Here is a 19,186-nt window from a genome sequence, read left to right as displayed (position 1 = left end):
TTCCTTTAGTTCCAATTGTGTCTAACTTTTGGGTATTTTGGTGTAAATCAAAAGGAAAGTCCTTTGAATTTTAGATCTTGTGAGTCTGTTTTCTAACTGATTTTGTGCTGGGCAGTTGAGTGTTATAAATTCAAGGCTGACTTGGTGACGTCTTCTGAAATGGTGCCGTGACAGACTTACAAACTGCATTTCAGTTTTGCGGTTCAGGGCTCTGGATCCTAAGAGCTGATGCTGACACTCTTCAAGCAATGAGTGTGATTCTACATGTAAGAACAGGGTACACTGTCTCTTGGAATTCTTGTAGTTATAAAACTCTAGGTAGACAATACCAAAAGCCTAAAGGACCATACACCATCTGCATAAATATTTAAAAGTTATAAATTAAGCTAGCAAAATATTAAATAAAATATGTTCTATCCTTCTACATTGTTAGATATATATTTCATAAAGCAAAATAAAAATTATGTGATTGGATGAGTAGAAAAATAAAGGCTTATAGAATTATAAATTACAAATGTATGACTGACAAATTACAAAAATTATATTATTTAATATAATATAAATATAAATATTCTAAAATTTTCATTCCTTGCCTTCATTTCAGCAAATTCACCGAATACGTTGTTATAATGGACACTCACAAAATTTAAGCTCTATTGATATTACTAATGTAGTGCATTAATTAGAAACAATGTAATTATAATCCAAGTACACACAATTTGAATGTCTTCATCAAAATGTAAACATTCAAATGGATGTAAAAAAATTTAATTGAATTATTTTCATACTTTTAAAATAAAATATTTAAAATTATCTATTTTGAAATAAAATACACATGGCAATTATTATTAAACTTTTACATAAAATTTAAATAAAGTTGAAAATGCCTATTTGAGTTTTTGGTATTTCATAAATTTTTTACACATTTTTATAAAAATTAAATTATTCATGATTCCAGCAGTTTATGTTCATATTTTAAGAGCCAATCGAAGGAATCAGTATCCTGCTTAAAGTTACATCTATACAGAGTTAGAGTAATGTCAATTAATATTGCAAAATATTCCTCAGCCCCATACAGGCAACTTCTTTGTTAGTAATTTTGAGACCATGAACTGGAACATGAAGAAAACCAGAGAAATGGTCATTCATCCCTACTAAAGTACAAAACTCACGAGGAGAGACTCTATGGAGCTCTTATTATCTTCGAGGATTTGACATGTCGATTCATTTATCTTTTCTGTTTTCGAAATATTCATATCATTCAAGTTCTCCTTGAATTTCTAAGTAGTGTTTGTCTCCAAGAGTGAGAATTCAACCCATCAAAGTGACTCAAGGGGAAATGATGAGAGTTCAGTTATACCTCTAATGACTGCATCAGTACTTTAGAACCATTCATTTGAAACATTAACTAGCACTTGGATCTGCAAGGGTTGTGATTTATTCTCTGGCCTAAAGGTAATATTGTGCATTTGAGGGGTGTAGACAATAGGCCTAATAGTTAAGGACTGTGCTTCTATAGCACAGGATGCAACCACTGGTTCTCAGTTAAGGCCCTCCTTGTGTCAGAAACTTTGAGCCTTGGTTTCTTCATTTCTGAAAGGGATACCAATTTCTTGTTCATAGCACCACTATGAAAATTAAATGGTATAACCACTGTAGAATACCTAGCACACGGTAGGTTCTCAAAAAAATAACAGCTATTATTACTGACTGGCGAACAATTATGGAAACTGGCTACAGTAGCCCCCCCCCCCCGTACCCTTATTCACAGTTTCAGTTACCCAGGAAAACCATAGCCTAGAAACAGATGCCAGAAGATCAGTAGTAGCCTGAGGCTACATCACAATGCCTGCCTCATTTACCCCATGTCATCTCATCGTGTAGGCATTTTATCACCTCACATGTTCACAAGAAGTGTGAGTACAGTACAGTAGGATATTATGAAGAGAGAGAAATAGCATTCACAGTTTTATTACTGTATATTACTGTGTAGTTATATGTTCTATTCTGTGATTATTGTTCATTTCTTACTGTGCCTAACTTATAAGTTAAGCTTTATCATAGGTATGTACGTATGTATAGGAAAAAACACAGTATGGTACTATCTGTGGTTTCAGGCATCCACTGGGGATCTTGGAACAGATCCCTCTTGGATAAGGGGGAGGACGACTATATACTAAATTCACTCATCAATCCAACAAACATGTCTTGATCCTACTGCATGCCAGGTGGGTGGGCAGAGTGCTTGCGGCTGGAGGCTTTACACTGGGAAGGAACACTTAGTGAGGGGGGATACAGACATGTCTAATGGAGACTTGAAGGTCCTTTGCAAATGTAACTGACAGGGGAGCTAATCTGGCCTATGGGGGTGAGGACAGGCTTCTGAGAGATGTTACAGAAGCGAGCAGGATGAGAAGGGGTTCCCCAGGAAAGAATGGAAAGAGCATTTGGGGCAGAGGATTGCAAAGACGTGGGGTTACGAAAGGCTTTGCACATTCAAGAAAAGTCAAAAGGTGGAGAGGCATAGAGTAACCACATCAAGTCCATTAGATGGTTACATGAAGCTGACAAGACCCAGCTTATTCGTTTGGAACTGAATCAGAGATGCCACATTAATCCTTCAATAGTGTGGCTCTAATTGGATTCAAAGAAAATGCCAGTTTTCCCAGTTGTGCCACTTGTGATGAGTTGTCTTAGGAAAGGATTAATCAAAGTCCCGCAGCAATGTTTGTTAGTACACACCACTTTTCTCAAAATATACCAAAATTGGGGGCAGAAAGGAAACTGTTATTTTGGACCTATGACGTGTGATTTCTAGCTCCTCTTTCCCCTATAATTTCTGTGATGGGTTGCCCTTTTCACCAGGAGCACCCAGTGACATATTCTAAAAACTGCTGTAACCAAAAAAATGCAGGCTTCTTAGTTAATAACAAAACCGCTCAATTCCAGAGGCAGAACGAGAAGACAACGACAAAATTTCTCTGAAGAAAATATACCCTCAGATCTTATAAGGTGATGTGCAAACCATCCAAAAGATTTGATCTGAAACATGTGAAGACGACACCATGGCTAAAGCTTCAGAAAGAATCAGACTGAGGAGAAGGAAAAGACCCAGCAGTCCCAGGCAAACGTGCTCCAGTGGGGACAGCCTGCCATAGCAGCACCCACTGCTAAGGCCGCCTCCATGCCTGCGGCAGATCTCCCAGGGAAAATAATAGTCTTGCTGCTCCTCCTGGGGAAATTCTCCAAGGAGAATTGTTGCTTCCAACACAATTCCGCTCACGTGGGGAACAATGGCCCTCGATAGTTGTATAGGTTGGAAAAGATCCTCAGGCTCCAATAGGGGATAAGTCTTTGAATGGCACAGAAATTAAATTCATCCTGGAATAAGCTAGTTGTATTATCCAACAAAACCAACAACTTATAAACTGTGGGTTCATCTTCTACATAGTTTTAATAGTGACTCAATTTCATGGAAGTTGTTTTTTATTTACATTCAGCATTCTTCTCTAATTATAATCTCTCATAATCCCCATCATTTCACTGCCATTTAGGTAGATTCTATGGAAAGCCTAAATTAGAAAATAGCACCCTAATAGATCTTTTTTTAATGAAAGGATAGATTTTTTTTTAATGAAAGGAAATTATTTGTTTTAGTCCACTCACCATTCCGTGATTCAGCCACCCTGGGATAAAATTATCAAGCAACTTCGGGTAAATCATCTCTCTGTCATAGGCATAAATGATCCAGAACACCGCTACAACGAACTGGAAGGGAAAAGAAATCCTTTATTTCAAATTCACAACATACAATTTGTTGGTTATCCATTGTTCAAAGAACCCAACAGAACTGTAGTTTACAGTGAAAGGCGAATCAGTAAACCAGCTAATGACTGGAAAGAGAGATCTAACTTCATTCCATTAGTGGTAATGCGTGGGGTCCTTCTTCCTTCCTTGATCTCCCTATTGTGTTCTCTCAGGCAAAGGGATCTATTTTCGAGGGAAAGATAAATCGTGTCTGTCATCTGGAACAGCTCTCTTCTAGGGCTAATTGGGTTGGTTTGAATCCTCTCAAGAGAGTTTAAAAGTTCACTGGTGGTTTTTTGGATCCCATTCCCCACTGTACAGAGTCAGCACACATTCAAGAAACTGTAGTGTATTTTCCTTGAACCCATCATGTGGTTTAAATTAATCTTCACATTCTCAAGTTTCCATTTCACCACTAACAGCATTAAAATCACTGCTATATAAAATGTCCCAAAGTCACATTTCCTGCAAATGTATTAATTTATATAGCCTAAGCAGGGGCTTTGGCTGCACTGAGAGCAAAGTGTATGGAACACAAGAATCCTAATTCTCTTGGAATAATTTACATGCTCATCTGGGTTCCTGAGATTTATTTTGACCCATCGGCAACATAGACATCAAAAGAGAGTAGACTACTCAATTTATTCTCTTATCTTTCTTCAAACTAATGGTGAGAGAAGTTCAGATTAAATAAAGAAATGAATGGTCCAAGGTCTTAACCTTCAACTTAGAATTTTAGAGAAAACACAAATGCTTTTGTACACAGTCAATAAATGTAGCATGGAAAAGGAAACAATCCCAGAGGGAGGGCTCAAAGTCTCTGCAGAGTTGTTACATCTCAAAGTAAATGCTACAGCATGATAAAATGCAGATAAATATTAAAAAGAAACACTTTTTATCTCATTTCTTATAAGTCATCTCCACCCCCACATTTTAATAATAAAAGTAGTAAATATTTTAATGCCACTTTTCGTAAAACTCCCAGTGGTTATACCACAAGCTAGTCATCAGAAAGGTTCCAAAATTCTTTTCCAAGTATGTCAGTTACAACATGGGTAATAGTAGCCTTTTAAAAAAGTTCACCCTTAAAACCTAAGATGTTATGAACATTTCTTGCTTCATAAAACACATTGAAAGATAATTATAATAGGCAACCATAGATTACACACATAGTTTCAATACCAGATTGGGGTCCCTAGTTGTTTATCCTGCTTTTGGGTCAACTATTTTCACTTTGTTGATAAATGCACAAGATGGAAAAGAAAAAAAACAAAACTCAAGCCATTAATGTTAACTATCATTATGATCTTTCCAAGCACAATGAGTAATTTTTAAATTATTCACAACTTTGGTTTATTCATTCCACTGTATACTCCAAATGGACTCAATATTAGTGTTACCTGCTCTCAGATCTAAGCCCCAAGATTGCTACTCAAGTAGCATTGCTACTCAAAATGTGGTCCCATGGATCAGCAGCCCCATGTTACCCAAGAGCTTGCTAGATACATTGAATGCCAGGTCCTGTCTTAATATATTCTGATTCTGCATTTTAATAAGACCCTGGGGTCATTCATATCCACATTAAAGCCTGAGATGTCATACTTTGGACACTACTCCAGCCACCTTGAGCCTCCTCCCCCCACCATGGAGCGAGGTAGTCACAGAGCCAAGTGGCTGGTCTATCTAGAGCCTCTGCTCTCCTTTTCCAGACCTGGGAAACCATGATCCTAGAATTTCCTGCCCCAGAAGACAAAAGTGTGCTTCAGGGCCTGTGTGGGCCTCCTTCCTGGGTCTGATCTAGAGGACTGACCGCACAATAAATGGGGATAGCCCCTGACCTGAGAGGTGGTTAAGACATATCTGCTTCTGAAGGGTGAGAACCAGTTTTACATTTGGTCTGGAGTCCACATATAAGCATGAAGCTATTTCAATCCTGGAAAGAGCCATATGTGGATATCCCTCACCTCTGCCATATAATGTCACCTGACGATAGGGCACATCTTCATCACAGTCACAGGTGCCCTCCCACATTCAAGGGGAGGGGATTATATACCTGCTCCACAGGCGATGCAATCTTGGGGCCAACTTAGAATTCTGCTTAGCGTATGCTTCCACTCTTCTTTTCCAAATTGTTTTGGCTATTTTCAGTCCTTTGCATTTCCATTTAAATTTCAGAATCTCAGCTTGCTAATTTCTACAAAAATATCCTCCTAGAATTCTGATTACAACTATACTGAATCAATACGTTCAATTTGGGGAGAAATGATATCCTAACAATATTGAGTCTTCTGTCCCAGGAACATAATTTATGTCCCCATTTATTTAGATCTTTGGTTTCTCAGTTTGTAGTTTTCAGTGAAAAGGATCTTGTACATATTTTTTAAAAAATCTATCACTAAATCTATCTATCACATTTCATGTGCTTTTATGTTATTGTAGATATTATTAAATTTGTTTTTACATTCTTTGTTGCTAGTATATAAAAGGTACAAATGACTTTTGTATATTGACACCATATCCTCTATCTTTGCTAAATTCACATAGTTTGAGTAGTTCTTTCACAAATCATTCTAGATTTTTATATGTACATGATCTGCAAATAAAGATAGCTTTTCTTCTTCCTTTACAATTTGGATGCCTTTTACTTCTTTTTCTTTTCTTACTGCACTATGACCTTTAGCGCAATGTTACCTAGAAGTGATGAACAGTGAACACCCTTGCTTTTTTCCCTATCTTAGGAAAGTGTTCAGCCTTTCAACATGTGCGTTTGCTATTAGCTGCATGTTTTTCTTAGTGCCTTTTATCATGTTGAGGAAAATCTCTCCCATCCTACATTTATGTATGTAATGAGCAAGTACTGATTTTTTTCAGATAATATTGCTGTAAAGCCTCAGGTGATCAGATAGCTCTTCTCCTTTATTCTGTTGATATGATGAATTATATAGATTTTTAATGTTAAACCAACCTTTAATACCTGGTCATCAGGTATTATCATTTTTATATATTGCTGGATTTGACTTAATGACATTGTGTTAAGAATTTTTCTCTTGTCTTTATTAAGTGTATCAATCTGTAATTAGGTTTATTTTCTCACAGTGTCTTTTTTTTTTTTTAAGTTTATTTATTTATTTTTGAGAGAGAGAGAGAGAGAGAGCATGAGAAGGGGAGGGGCAGAGAGGGAGAGAGGGAATCCCAAGCAGGCTCCACACTGTCAGCATGGAGCCGGATGCAGGGCTCAATCTCACCACCGTGAGATCGTGACCTGAGCTGAAATTGAGAGTCGGATGCTTAACCAACTGAGCCACCTGGGTGGCCCTCATAATGTCTTTTTCTAATTTTGGTGCCAGGACAACAGTGACTTCAAAACACAAAGCGGGAAAAGCTCCCTCCTCTATTTTCTGAGGGACTCTGCAAGATTAGTATTCTGTCTTCCTTACTTATTTGATATGCTTCTCTAGGGGAGCTTTCTGGACTTCTAAGTTTTCTTATGAGAAGATTTAATAATGAATTCAATTTCTTTAATACATATAGAGTTTCCAGGCTTTCTGTGTTCTCTTGAGTTACTTTTAGTCATTTTTGCCTTTTGTGGAGTTTTCCCATCTCATTGAAGGTTTTGAATTTATGAAGTGTCCTCAATATTCCGCCATGGAAATCAGCGAATGCTACAAATCACGTATTTTTTTCCCTGGAGAGCCCGTTGTTAATTACTTACTAGCACACCACTGCTGAGAGCTACTTTCTGTTTGCCACAAATGATCATTCATGGTGTCCCGACCACGGGGAAAGCATCGTGGGGTCAATACTTACCAGCGCAATCGGATCAATCCTTTAACCCCTACCATATATTAAGGGGACTGCATGTATCATTACAAGTGAAGTGACTTTCAAGAAAGTATGCGTCACCTTTCTTAGCGTCACACTAGAAGGTCAGGAGGCCCAGCTAACTGAGCGATCAGCCTTCTAAATAATTCCTGAGATAGAAACATGGCACAGATGGCAGCTTCTTGGCTCCATGCGCTGATATCCTCTTGACAGTATGGCCATCAGCAAACCCAAAATAAGTTTGAACTCTACTACAGGGGCATGAATATGAAACAAAAATAGGTTCTCTGGGACAGGCCAAGTGCTACTGAAACGTTCCACTGTTGTGGCCAGCGATTCCTCCGCGTGCACCTGCTGCTTCCCCACTGCCAGGACCAGAATACTGTACTTGAACTGAGAGTGGAAGGAGCTCAGGCACTTTCTAGTCCTTCAAACTTCCCAGACAAAGTACTTGTGTTACAGCTGGTCGTTGAGGCCTCGTTTGAACCCCTGGAACAATTAGCAATGAATGCGAAAGAAAACTCGATCCACACTTCACCTCCTTCTATAAGGAGTCTCTTATATGGTATCAGTAGAAGCCAAAGTTAATCAGCTTTAGTCCACTTCTAAGAAGAAGCTTTACTGATCAGTGGGAAATTCTTGGGAATTCAGTAAAACCGATTAGAGCACAAAGGCTGTTGCAGAGAAATTTACCATGAAGGAGGCCAAAGAGAAAAGTCACTTATCTACGGATTGGTCCATAGAGGCCATGATCTCAAATATCCACTGTTGAAGGAAGGAAGGAGGAAATACACGAATACATCTTTAAAGTCTTTAGCTGGGGCGCCTGGGTGGCTTGGTCGGTTAAGCATCCGACTTCGGCTCAGGTCATGATCTCACGGTCCGTGAGTTTGAGCCCCGCGTCGGGCTCTGTGCTGACAGCTCAGAGCCTGGAGCCTGCTTCCGATTCTGTGTCTCCCTCTCTCTCTGACCCTCCCCCATTCATGCTCTGTCTCTCTCTGTCTCAAAAATAAATAAATGTTAAAAAAAAAAATAAATTAAAAAAAAATAATAATAAAATAAAGTCTTTAGCTTCAACAGGAAAGGATCCTATGAAAGTGTGTTTCCTTTGAAAGCTAATCTATTAGTACTCAGACTTGACCAAATACCAATTGGGAAAAAAAAATTTAATTCTGTTTTGGGCTCTATTACTTTGCCTCCAGATTTGCTTTGTTATGATTTGCTTTCCCATCACTTCTTTCCCTGGGAATACGTGCTGTGAGGTAATATGTAGACGTATTTCCAGTTGTGATTTCTCCTTCCAAACACACAAAGCGCGAGAATAAGCTGTGTGTTCTGGGTGCTAGCTGGCTTTGTCTCTGATGGTCCCCACACAGAGAGAGACTGTCTCATTTTGACAAGGCCCCTGTCTTCCCACCCTCCAGGTCTAGGAGATCCCAAGTCCTTATGTGCTTTCCTGGCTGACCTCCCTCGGCCCACACCCTCAAATGCAGCAATGCTCAGTGAAGCACAGACCCCTCTGGAACGTTAGAGTAACTTCTATTCCAGGGTACAGTTAGTCTCCAGTATCCATTCCTGGAACCGTGACCCAGATGCCTCTACTTGTAATTATGAGGCTATGAGCACCGTTACATTTTTCACTCTGTACATTATGCTCATATTACCTTAAAACCAGAATCTGCATTTAGAGTGTTCCTAAAACACACATCACTGCCTTTTTTCACAGCCTTCAACTATATTTACCTATCCATTTAAGGTAAATAAAAATATCCATATTTACCTACATTTAAGTCCTTAATTATCTCTTCCGACTGAGTAAATAACGTGAGAATAAAAACCCAGCTCTCATGGTGCCCATGTGACTTGACACCCGCCTTTCTCTCTGACCTCCATTGTACCACATTCTCTCTGGCTCCCTAGGCTCCGACTGGCAATTCATCCCTAAAACTCATTAAACTCTTTCCTGCCTCAGGGTCTTTGCATTTCCTACTCTTAATGCCAGGAATTCTCTTACCCCATTTTCACCTGGCTGGATTCTCTGTCCCTTCAGGCCTTGGGGGAGACCTTGCCATTGACTCCACTGCACGTTATTTTCCATCACAGACCCTGAGAGAAAGTAAGCTGTTGTTGTTGTTCCCTTGTTCATTATCTGGCTCTTTAAGAGGAGGTGAAGTGTCAAAAAACAGGAACTTGTCTGTCTTGTTCGCAGCCTTCCCCCCCCCCCCCCCCTCCCGCTGCCTCGCACATAGCATGTTTGGGATGAAACTTCCCGGAGTAAATGAATAAAGATGTGTTGCTGCTTCCTGTATGTCTGTCAGGCTCCACATCTCCCATAGGGGAAAGTACCCTTTCAAGCCTTCAATTTGCTTCCTAATGACCTAAAATTCCTTTTTTATGTTCTCCATGTTTTTTTGTCCTCCTGTCTCTGTGGAAGAGAAGCCCTTCTTTCCAGGGTCATTCTTCCAGCCCATCTCTTCTCAGACTTTCTACCTGCTGGCCCCTCCTTCACCTGTATTAATCTTCTATCACCCTGAAATAATCCTTCTCTGGACTTCTGGATCACGATGGAAGTAGTAAAAGCTCTCGTTCCCCAAATCAACCAAACACAAGGAGAATGAGAAACAAAGTGAAGCCAATGCAGTAGGAAACACTGATCATCCAAATATCAGTCTTTTCGACAGGTTGCTAAGAACTGGGAAAATTGAGCCGGGACGAGACAAGACTCTGATGGAAGAAACAAGATCCAAGGGTTCTCTGGTCGAGCGAGCAGAACAGAGAGATCGCTACAGGTGGCATACTCTAAGGGACACTGAATGACCCTTGCTGGGAACAGGAGGAGGTCTGAGATGCATGGGAGCACCAGGGAGACGTTCCGATCCCTGCGTGGCTTCAGGTGTCAGCAGTGGTGATGCTAAATGTGGGAACAGGCCAGCGTATCATCTCTGGAGAAGCAGGATGTGGGGATGTTAGGTAAACAAGAAAGGATCTGCGGTGGCCAGCCCGCACGCTCACCTGACCAACACAAAGCTTCCCGTCACCATATAAAATGGTTGTGATCAAAACGAGTCAAGGAGAGAGAGATGAGTGTAGCCACTCTCCAGAGGAGGTGGTGGTGGAAAGTAGGCAGAAATTCAAGCTGCCCTAGCTCACTTCTGTCCTTGCACAAAGAGCTGGCTCAGAAAGAACACACCCATTTGAGGATGAGTAATCATAAGAAAAGAAATAGCATGGAATGTATTCATAAATACCACAAAAGGGAGAGAGAGAGAGAGAGAGAGAGAGAGAGAGAGAAGGGGGACTATGACCTCCCCCGGCAAAAGGCACCTGAACAAGACAAACCAGAAAAGTTATTAATTAATGATCAAATGATTCTCCATTAAAGAAAAGAGGTCAAAGATGAAAATTTGAGATTAAATAAAGAAGACAGACAAGAGGGGGAGAGTTTAAGAAATAAAGTATAAAAATATAAAGCCACATAAAACTGAAAGTCACATTATAAGCAGCAAAAGGAAAACCTGCCTTTGGTTAAGATGGTTGGGGGTCAGCTTTCTGCAGTGCTGTGGACTAGATACACCGAAAAACCCTCCCACTGGGAAACACTAGGTGCTAAATAAATTACAACAAATATACCTTCAAATGTATTGCTGAGCAGACAAGAAAGGAAGGGAAGTCACTGGGAGTTAGTGGGGCGGGGGGGAAAGACCCATACGGACAAGAACAGAACAGAGACAAAACCAGAACAGTAGCAAACACAGAAACTGGGGTTGCCCTGGGGGCAGATGGCCCTACTAGAATCAGAGTGCTCCCTGCATGGTGGCCACGGGCATGGATGAGCCGGGCCTCGGGCCCACGCAGATTGGTGGAGCGGGCCCTGAGGGGTCAGAGCTTCAGTGAAAGGGCAGGCTAGAGAAAGTGCCTTCATCAGGCTGGATATATTGCTTCCTAGTCCGAATTGCTAAGATTTTTTTTTAAAGTCAAAAACATTTCATTTCACTGAATTTTGTGCCACTCCGAGATCGCCATTTTTCGTCCTTCATCTTTGATTCATGTAAGCTGAGTGTGGTTATTCACAACGACTGCAAAATCAGAGAACAGCTTTTATGCCCATATCAAGTAACTGTGGTGGATACTGTAGTGCCTCTCCCTGATCCCCTCTACAGGGTCCATGCGTCCAGCCCCCAGATGTTGGGAATATTGGTTTTTGGCCACTCTTGAGCTGCATCCCCCTCACTGGGAACCGCCTTGCGCGAAGTCAAGCCCCTTCCCCGGGGGAAGTCTGAATCCAATGACTGACTGATGCAAGGAAACAAGCTCCCAGCCCCTCTGTCTCCACTCAGGGAAACTCTAAGGTCCCAGGATGCCTGTTACAACTGCAGTGTGGACCATCCTCCCCTTCTACCCGCTACTGTCTTCCTCACTTCAGAACAGGTGTTTCTCCCAAGAACCCCCTTCTGCATGTGCTCTCCAACCCTGAGCCTGTTCATAGGAAGCCCAATCTAAGACCATGCCATGCATGGATAAGCACAACAGACAGACATATTTAAGCATGAAAACATTCGTAATACATCACTATAGAGAAATGCATAAAAAGTAAAAATTATTTGTAATCTCGCCCTGTATAGACAGTCATTGTCAAAAGGATACGTAATCCCTTAAAAGGTCTTTTCCTATGCATGTAAAGTGCATTCCATTCATTATTTTAGAAAATTAGATCATACTTTGATTAGTCTCCTGAAATTTTTTTTACGTTTATTTAGAGAGGGAAGGAAAGAGAGAGGGAGAGAGACAATTCCAAGAAGGCCCTGTTCTGTCAGGACAGAGCCCAGTGTGGGGCTCACAAATCATGAGGCCATGACCTGAGCTGAAACCAAGAGTCAGACACTTAACTGGCTGAGCCACCCTCGTGCTCCTATCTTCTGCGGTTTTTTAACTTAAGAAAGTTTTAAGGTGATATCCCAGTTTTCTTAAGCACTTCATAGTGCCACACTGTATGATTATGCACTATAATTACTCAAGCACTCACTAATGCATATGTATATTAATTACAAATAGCACAATTTCCAATAATGCTGCAATGCTTTGTGATGTGTGTGTTTTCATGCACCCAAATCATGAGTACCTCAGAGGAATAAGTTACTAGAAGTGAAGCTCCTGGATCCGAGGTCACCATTGCCTTTTGAGCTGACTTTCACAAAGGCTCCTCTGTCATTCCCTGCTCCCAGTGCCTACTGCCTTTACCCCGGTTCCAGGCCACGCTGTCCCTGTCCTGGACTATTGCCGTAGCCCCTTGGCTAGAGCCACTGGCATCAGTTTCTTTTAAATTCTATCCATGCTTTATCTTGGCCTCAGAGTTATCTTACTAAAAACATTTAAGAACTTCTCAGTTTAAAACTTCCAATGGTTCCCCCTTGCTTGCAGAATAAAATAAAAACTCCCTTTGTGATCTGGTCCCAAATTCTCTTTCCAGTTCCCTTCCAGCTTCTTCCAGGAACCCAGTCAACAGAATATGTATAGTTTCCCAAACTTACCACATACTTCCAAGTATCCATTCCTTTCTGCTTTTTGTAATAGCAGCTTGAAATGCACTACATTTTTTTCCAAAATCCAAGCTCTATCAGATGTTAGATATCAGTTGTGCAGCTGTCCCCACCACCTAAAAAAAACCCTACAATTTCTCGTCAAAAGTAATTACTTTTTTCCCTGACCCACTTCAGGCCTCTGCTTACAACATGAGCCCATTTAACTATCTCCTATGTGTCCTTTCGCTTGCTGGCCCCTCTAAGCTGCTGAAGGCTCCGTCTACTCTCCAGGCCCCTCATTCGCTGCCCCGTCTGCCTGGAATGCCTCCCACCACCCCTCCCTGCTCATCCTTACCACGTAGAAGGGATCAGAAATAGCATAAGCTCCAAGAAGCCTCCCCTGAGTTGTCCCTTTTTCTTGCATGTGCTCTCATAGCCCGTTATGTTTTTCCTCCATAAAGCTAGGCATAATCGTGATGAAGTAAGTGACTGTGTAATTACTGGTTTCTCTTCCCAGTGGGATGTGAACTTGATGAGAGAGCAAGGACCAGTTGATTTCCTCTCTGTTGCATCCTCACATCTCCCTTGGCGCGTCCTATGTTTATTTCCTGGCTCTTTATTTTGAAATAATCAAAGACTCGCAAGAAGTTGAAAACTAATACAGAGAGTTCCTGTGTCTCCTTCACCCAGCTTTCCCCAAGGATAACATCTTACACAAGTATGGTACATTTTCAAACCAGAAAACTGACATTGGCACAGTACTATTAACGAAACTACAGACCTACAGACCTATTCAGATTTCACCAGTTTTTCCAGCCACTCATTTTTTGAGGGGTGTGTTGTACCATGCAATTTTACCACATGGACACATTTCCGGAACCTCTACCGCAATCAGGATTCGGAAGAGTTCCATTACCACAAAGTCCCTAATGCTACCCCCTTAAGAGTCACACCCTTCCCCAACCTTGACCCCAGCCACCTATGGATCTGTTCTCTGTCAATATATTTTAACATTTTGAGAATATTATATATTCTGGCTTATACTTTTTTAGTTTGTACTATGTACAGGTCAGAGGCTTCACAAGCAAAATATTATTTAAGAGTTACAACTACCCTGAGGCAGCTACTGTTATTTTTATGGTTTTATGGATGAAGAAATTAGCTTCAGAGAATTTTAGTAACTTTTCCAGGGTCAAAAAGTGGCCAAGCCAGAATGTGAGGCCAGACAATGAAGACCCCAGAGACGATGCTTTTAACCTTTCTTAATACTTATTACACATAATAGCATACTCCTTTGAAGGAACTAATAGTTGAATGAATGAATGATTAAATGTCAAAGACAATTTCATTTCTAAGTCCACTAGCAAGGCCTGCATACAGCAGGAATTCAATGAATGTTTGGTCGAGTAAAATGTTTGGTTAATCATTCTAGAAAAATCAAAAGAAAAAGAAAGATGGTGACATGTGGAGAAAAATCTCCAAGCTGCTCTTCTGGATAAGCCATGACATACAAACCCATAGGACAGTAGCATGGGATGCAGAACAAATCAGGAGAAGCATTCTTGTCTTCGCTAGTAATAAATGCATTAGTGGAATCTCAAGCATCTCAACAACAATTATTTGGCCAAGTACGTCTTCCCTCTGGCAAATTCGTATTCACAGGATAGAGAAGTAGACTATTTGCTGGTCTTAACTGATATTCAGGTCTTGTCTTGCACCTTGGAGCCATGCACCCTTCTTCCTTCCTCAAAGCTTACTTAATAAGCTCCCGTCTAATTACTCTCATGTCATCTTTGGGATGTGAGTCTTCCCCCAGCATACCAGCTTACGGGGCGGGGTGCCTCTGACCTGACATCCTCAGACTCTTTCGCCCAGGGTCATGCCCTGTGTCATCCCTGTGCCTCCAGGCCGAAACCACACCAATCAGGCCACATTCTTCTGGTTCTGTCTCCTTTCAGTTCTCAGGCATCTCTGTTTGATCTGTTTCAACAATGACTGAAACATGGAAATGGAAATGATCCCTTTTTCGTTCACTTCTGTTTCCCATTAAGTGAACCCAAATTGCCCGGGGATGGCTTCCGGTGGTAGCAGCCTTCTCTTGAAAGTGTTTTTCATACCGCATTGAGAGTGTCCTGGCAGTGGGGGGACTGGTTAGGAAGGTGGTATGCACTGTGAGGGGGGAGGGTGTAGGGAAGATGAGCCCCTAAGGGGGAAACTGTCTATTCTACTTTCTGGTCACCCATCAATGGATGAAATAGGGGAAAAGAACTACGAAGGTCCAACTGATATGATAAGCACGAATCAGGAATAGTTGAGACTCAGATGGGCAACTCCAAAGATTATAGCCAACTGCACAGATGGGATGAAAAAGACAATCAAGTACTCCGGTAAAATGCATAGTAATGGAGCTGGAGCTAATGAACACATGGAAACAGTTGATGTTCTTTATCTCCACAATGGTAGAGGTTAACCCTGAGATATCTGGCACAACCACTTCTTGAAAAGAAACTTCAAGGTGAGATAACTTCCATTATTGAGACGCTGATATAAAGGAGATTCAGTAGGAGCCACAGGTGAGCCCATTCTCTAGATAAGACATGTGTGAAAAGGGAATCAGAACTTACTTATATATCCAGCTGGTGGAATAAATGCTCTGAACTTACTCTCCCAATGAAAACTGCCACCATCAAAAAAAAAAAAAAAAAAAAAAAGCTTCATAACATATTCAGGTGACAAGGTATTGTTTCTCTTTCATCCTTTCAATGTTTCTTTCTGCAAATACCAGACAACAGGTATACATCCACACATATAAATTCCCATATGTTCATTTGTGTATGTGTGTCTCCCTTTCTTAAATATACATAACATACTATATAACCTTGATTTTGTTGTTTCATAACATACCCAGGAAGCATGAAGCACCTTTCAAAGTAAACCACTATGTCACAAAAAGTAATGAAACTGTAGATGTCAAAATAAAGTGAGTGAGAATCCCAAGAGATCAGCAAGCACAGAGGCCAGCTATCCTCCGGAAGTATCTGTCAAACCACAGTGACCCTGAGCTTATCTCTTGATGCCCTGTGGAATTCAGGAGATAGGAGATAAAGACTGCCCAAGGTGGGGGACCCACTCCTCTGCCTAAAGCTGGTACCCCAGAGGGTTACTCCTTCAGTGAAAGGGTGACCCTCAACTCAGCAGAGAACAGGGTAATAAGAAAACATGTCTTGGGGCGCCTGGGTAGCTCAGTTGGTTGAGTGACCGACTTCAGCTTAGGTCAAGATCTCACAGTCTGTGAGTTTGAGCCCCACGTCAGGCTCTGTGCTGACAGCTCAGAGTCTGGAGCCTGCTTCGGATTCTGTGTCTCCCTCTCTCTCTGCCCCTCCCACACTCATGCTCTGTTTCTCTCTACCTCAGAAATAAACATTAAAAAAAAAAAAAAAGAAAAGAAAAGAAAACATGCCTGCTAGAATCTTAGCTCTGTATTGAGAAGAAAGAGAAAGAAAAATTACCCTGAAAATTCATAACCATAAGATAGCCATCAGAACCTTAAGATGGCAATCATGTAGGTTTGTGGACTGATATGGGCTTTCGGGAAGATGTAGCGATCTGAAACGTGTGTTCTTTTTAAGTTCATTAGGAATATCAAAATATGCCACCATTTAAACCAAAAAGCAAGTTCAAAAAATTTCAGAGTATTGGCATCTTACTGATCATAGCTTCTGGTCAAAATGCATTTGAGTCTGAAATCAATAATAGAAACATAAAAATGCGTATATATTTGGAAATATGAAAACATACTTTAAAAACTTAGGGATAGAACACAAAATCAGAATGGACTGTAGCAAATATTATAGACAAACAGTAATAAAAATGGCAGATACAATTCTTGTGGGATGTAGTTAACATGTTAACTGAGGGAAATTTGGAGGCTTCTATACTTATAGGAGAAAAGAAAAATGCATAAAAATTAATGAGTGAGGTATACATCTTCAGAAGGCAGCAAAGAATAGCCAGATGATTAATGAAATAGAAAACAAACATACAAGAAAGGATCAGTGAAGCACCTTTACAGGTGCGGGGGGAAAAACCTGATAAAATGTGGCAATCATTCTTGATAAGAATTCTCAGCAAACAGTAATAAGAATACTCCTTGTTAGGGAGTATGGCACCCCAGACCATGCTCAGATTCTCCTGGGTGGAGGGGATCAATGCATCTTGGCACACCTGTATTTCATCGCAGCATCCCGTTTAGGAAGTTTGTTTTGTTTTTGTTTTTGTTTTTTTCCTGGAGAATCTCTTACACATGTGGAACAGGAGAATGTACAAGAATGTTCAGGGCAGTATTGCCCAGAACTGCTAAAAAATTGGAAACAAACTGAATATTCATTAATAATAACACAGATAACTTTATCTGGTGAAAATTTTAAGGACATGGAAGATCTTATAACAGATCAATTTTTTCCTCTTTTGTGCAAATTTCAACCCTCTGGTTCAGTAGTTACTGATTCTCTAGTTACTGATTCTCACCAGAAAATGTGTATCCACCACCTACACAATTTCCAGGTGAACTGTGTTGGAAACTGTGGGTGAGCGGACTCATTTCTAACTTACGACATAAACCCCACCAGCAGTACATTATTTTCCCCTGAAGACTTTTACCAATATTTGACTCTTTCCCTCTACCTTCTGCTGCCTTCATGAACCATAAGAGCTCCTTCTGGGATTTTGGATGGCACCTCCAAACATACTCTTGGAATTTCAAGAACTTGTAGCCTCTAACCTTTCGAATGAGTGTTTGCGATGGGGCAGCAGACTACTTTGTTAAAAGATGCTCTCATCTCACAGGACATTCTCTGCGATATGAGGCCATTTTTAGGGCAAATGCAAGGAAACTGATGCTGTTTATGTGTCATCCTGCTAGACACTGTTCTAGATACTCTGTGTCTTTCATTGTCCTTCACAATAACTTAAGTGAGTTAGGTGTTGTTGAGCCCACTCTTCATGTTAGACAACCGAGATTTGGGGAACCTACAAAATCTGCATTAGAAAGTGGTGGATCCAGAATTAAAATCCAGGTCTGTCTCCAAGGCTCATGCTCTTTTGACGACATCTGATCACCTTATACCTCATACAGGTGAGATCACCGCACAAGGTGGGTCATTTTTGCATTCTCACAACTAGCCTTCCTTTTATCGATTCAAAGTTTTAAATTGATCCATTTTAAAATTCTTTTTTTAAGTTGATTTATTTATCTTGAGAGAGAGAGAGCAGAGGAGGGACACAGAGAGAAAGAGAATCCCAAGTAGGCTCCATGCTGTCAGCGCAGAGCCTGATGTGGGGTTCGAACTCATGAGCTGTGAGATCATGAGCTGAGCTGAAATCAAGAGTCGGGCACTTAAGTGACTGAGCCACCCAGGCGCCCCTAAATCTATCCATTTTAAATTGAATTCCACTCCAAATAAATTGAGCAGGAGGCCTTTCCCTTTGTCAAGTGACATCAAACGATATAGCTAAACATATCCATAAACCTCGCACAAGACTATTTTTATTATGTTAGAGAAACACTGCTAATCAATTAGCATTGATAGCAATTTCTTTTTCAAAGAACTATTTAGACCTCTTGTCATCATAAAATCATTGAATAATCAAACTCTTGCTCTCTGTATCTCTCTTGCTTTTTTAATAAAAGGGAACTGTAGTCTGTTATTAGATGCGATTGCATTAAAATGAATATCCACAAGGCAGCTATAAGTACACAGGAGAGACATCCAGCTACAACTTAAAGTTACCACCTGAGAATAAAATTAAGAAAAATCTAATTTAATAGAAGTTAATTAAGTAATTAGAACATCCTTTTGTAGAAGCATCCTGTGTTAGGTGGCTATGGATCAACAACGGCTTATACTCAGCGCCTTGGGTATAGTATCACAATGGCCTGACCAGAATACTATTATAACAGTGGAACTTGAAGCCTGATTAAATGAATTACAGGCTGCCCAAGAAGCATATGTGAACAAGGGTAAAGTGATCATCATAGT

General features: G+C 40.6%; 1 protein-coding gene across 16 annotated transcripts in view; it reads right to left on the bottom strand.

Annotated features, from left to right (window-relative positions):
* Window positions 1–19,186, bottom strand: part of AIG1 (androgen induced 1) — a 319,775-nt gene that overhangs the window by 229,792 nt on the left and 70,797 nt on the right. For 14 of the 16 annotated variants that reach the window (XR_009263368.1, XM_058735488.1, XM_058735495.1 and 11 more), the window contains exon 3: window positions 3,667–3,768. The exons of the other annotated variants lie outside the window; for them this stretch is intronic. Coding sequence is in view for 13 of the 14 variants with exons in the window: in XM_058735488.1 (XP_058591471.1) it covers window positions 3,667–3,768 (102 nt within the window). In the remaining variant the exon portion in view is untranslated. The remainder of the gene's footprint in view (window positions 1–3,666; window positions 3,769–19,186) is intronic. 16 annotated transcript variants of the gene reach the window in all.

This window comes from Neofelis nebulosa, chromosome 6 (assembly GCF_028018385.1).
Source record: "Neofelis nebulosa isolate mNeoNeb1 chromosome 6, mNeoNeb1.pri, whole genome shotgun sequence".
Classification (NCBI taxonomy): domain Eukaryota; kingdom Metazoa; phylum Chordata; class Mammalia; order Carnivora; family Felidae; genus Neofelis; species Neofelis nebulosa.
The sequence above is the reverse complement of the archived record's forward strand: the minus strand, read 5'-3'. Positions and strand labels throughout refer to the sequence as shown.